This window comes from Hyaena hyaena, unplaced genomic scaffold, assembly GCF_003009895.1.
Source record: "Hyaena hyaena isolate Hyena2069 unplaced genomic scaffold, ASM300989v1 scaffold_47, whole genome shotgun sequence".
In the NCBI taxonomy this organism is placed as follows: domain Eukaryota; kingdom Metazoa; phylum Chordata; class Mammalia; order Carnivora; family Hyaenidae; genus Hyaena; species Hyaena hyaena.
In genome coordinates this window covers 1788830-1791537 of record NW_024080679.1, presented here as the reverse complement: position 1 = coordinate 1791537, position 2708 = coordinate 1788830, and the positions used below count along the sequence as shown (strand labels likewise).

Sequence of the window (2708 nt, the reverse complement as noted above, 5' to 3'; positions counted from 1 at the left end):
GTGTAAACTTGAACCTCACCATTCTGTTTCCACGTGATTGCTGAAAGTTTCTCGGGACTTGTCAAAATGTAAAAACACTTATATTTGAATTAAGAAACACCTTCGCATGCGATCTCTGCCCATGAGCATTTGAAAACATTCTAAATAAAAGCAAAGGATAATTTACTGGTAATCCTCAGCCTAATATATTTTCTCTCTGAAAGTGTACATGAATTGGAAAGTACAGATTCTGGTTTATGTTACAGATTCTGGTTTATGTCCTCTGGGATTCAGGTAATGCCTTCCTTCCTGCTCGTCATCCACCAGCATTAGTGATCCCCTTATTTTAGATCTTTACACCTATTGTGTGGATACATTTGTGCTATAGGTTTGGTTTTTAAAGTTAAAATCCTTGATAATGAGCACTTAAACTCCAGTATGGAAAATAAGCAGTAAGTAAACAGCCAGTCCCTTCCATGTGAAAAGAGGAAGAACTGAATACCGAGCACGTAGTTCTTTAGAGCTCGGAAGCCAGACCACTCAGGGCAACACCACTGTTTTCTGGACATTTCAGCAGATGCTGGGTCCCTGGATAAAGGGAAGAAAGACCTTATTCTCTGTTTTTACTAGTGATGGTTGGAAGTGGTTTGGTATCAGGAAGTTTAGCTTGACATGTTAACTTAGATTTTTCAGAATACTTTAATCCCTTTAACTGCCGTCTCCTTCTGCCCCCAACTGAGGTGCCTTTGTGGAATATCAGACTGTTTGCTTGGGCAAATTAATTAATCTCTTTGCGTTTGAGAAACAGTTTTCAGGCTCAAGATCTCAGGGTTTTTCTTTTTAGGCTGTTTTTCTCTCAATAGGAGCTTCATTTCTATGTCTGCACAGGGAGAACGAACGTGTCTTATCACTTAAAATTTCAGTTGGTTTTTTTAATGACTAAGCATCTATTCTTCAATTTACCCCCAAATGCTAAAATCCAATCTCTACATTTCAAGGTTAGATAGTGTAATATAAGAAGCCATTTATTAGACTATATTTAATGATTCTGTGACTTCTGTATTACTAAAACAAGCAAAGCGTCCAGTCCTTGTGAGTAACAAGAAGCATGGTTATGTTTTTATAAGAGTTTTTTTCTTCTCTATACATTCATTGTGCCTACAGCCTATAGTATGTATTAACATTGGACAGCCAAAAAGTAGCCAGACATTAGAAATGTACAGAGACTGGGCATTGTTTTTCATTCCAAAAAATCAGAAACTTAAACTCATACAATAGATAGTCTCAACCCATGCCTCACACAGAGGAAAACACCGTTGCCGACGTATACACTGTTCAGGTCCTGTAAGAAGGAAGAAGTCTCGTATGCATGTTTCTAGTCCCTCCTCTTTCCCCATTTAATATCTGCTAGACAAATCACAGAGGCTGCCTAGAGGATAGCAACAGATGATCTCTTTGAAGGTTTTCCTTAGTTCTTGGCTCCGGAGTGCGTAAATGAGAGGGTCGATGATGGAATTACACATGATCAGTATGAGATACAGGTTAAAGTGAGACATGAAGCACACACAGTAAGGATTCTGTGGACACGAGATGTAGAATATTAAGTGGAGGAAGAAGGGGGCCCAGCAGACAACAAAAACCCCAATCAGTATGGTCAGGGTAATCGCACCCTTCATGTTGGCCCCTTGGCGGATGGTGCCCGTGCCTGGGAGGACAGCAATTCTCTTAATGTGCAGTCTGGCCATGAGGAACATGTGGACATAGAGAGAAGCCATGAGAGCCAGCATGGCGAAGAACATGGTGATGAGGCAGATGATAACAGCACTGCTGTCTGAGTGAATGATGAACAAAATGCCCGAAACCGTGCAAGCTGCCCAGATACAACTTATGATGATCCCAACCCGCCTGACCGTCATGATGTTATGGTACTGGAGAGCATAAAAGATAGTAAAGTACCTGTCCACTGCAATTGAAAGCAGACTGCAAATCGATGCAAGCAAGGAGCTACAGATCACTGAGTCAATGACATTGTCAATATTCACGGTGAAACTCTGCGCGTCCGTATCTGTACTGTTTAATAGGGTGATCACAATGGTTTCGGATCCATTTGACACGCTCACCAACATATCAGCCACGGCCAGGCTGCAGATGAAAAAGTACATGGGCGAATGCAGGTTTTTGTTCTTGGCTATTGCCACAATCACCAGAATGTTCTCTAGCAAGCTTATGACACCCAGAGTCACGAACACCTCGGGGGAGACAAAAAGTTGCTCGTAGCACCCTCCGTCGGAGTAGCCTTTTCCAAGGGTCTCACTGGCATTGCCGTGCGGTCCGTAGGTGCTGCGGTTCCAGAAATGGAGAGAAGTGTGCATTCCATGGCGATGAGTAGAGTTCATCCTGCACCCAGTGGATTCAGATCCCCTCGGAATTGATTCGATCTCTCGGGTCAGGTAGCCTCAGTGCTTTGCGCCACGTCTTTGTCTGCCCGAAAGTTCTGAGACTGAAATGGGCATGCCTGTCGTGAGTAAATGTCACATGCTCCGAGGCTGGAAATGGAGTTTTTACTGTCTTCCAGGAATAGCTCTGATCACCTTCCCTGTGAAATCTTAGGCTTCCGGAATACTCATTCTCATTTGAAAGAGTCTGCTCTTTGCTTTTCTGCCCTCACTTCCACCTTAACTTTAGCCTGAGACATTCAGTCAGGGCTTTTCAAAATAATTTTCCTAGTA

The 2708-nt window shown here is 42.8% G+C and overlaps 1 protein-coding gene across 1 annotated transcript; it reads right to left on the bottom strand.

Annotated features, from left to right (window-relative positions):
• Positions 1 to 918: 918 nt before the first annotated feature.
• On the bottom strand, positions 919 to 2486 carry MC4R (melanocortin 4 receptor). Its single transcript, XM_039230538.1, has one exon. It carries the CDS (start codon positions 2373 to 2375, stop codon positions 1377 to 1379), a length of 999 nt encoding a protein of 332 aa, XP_039086469.1. The 5' UTR covers positions 2376 to 2486; the 3' UTR covers positions 919 to 1376.
• Between the last annotated feature and the right edge of the window lie 222 nt (positions 2487 to 2708).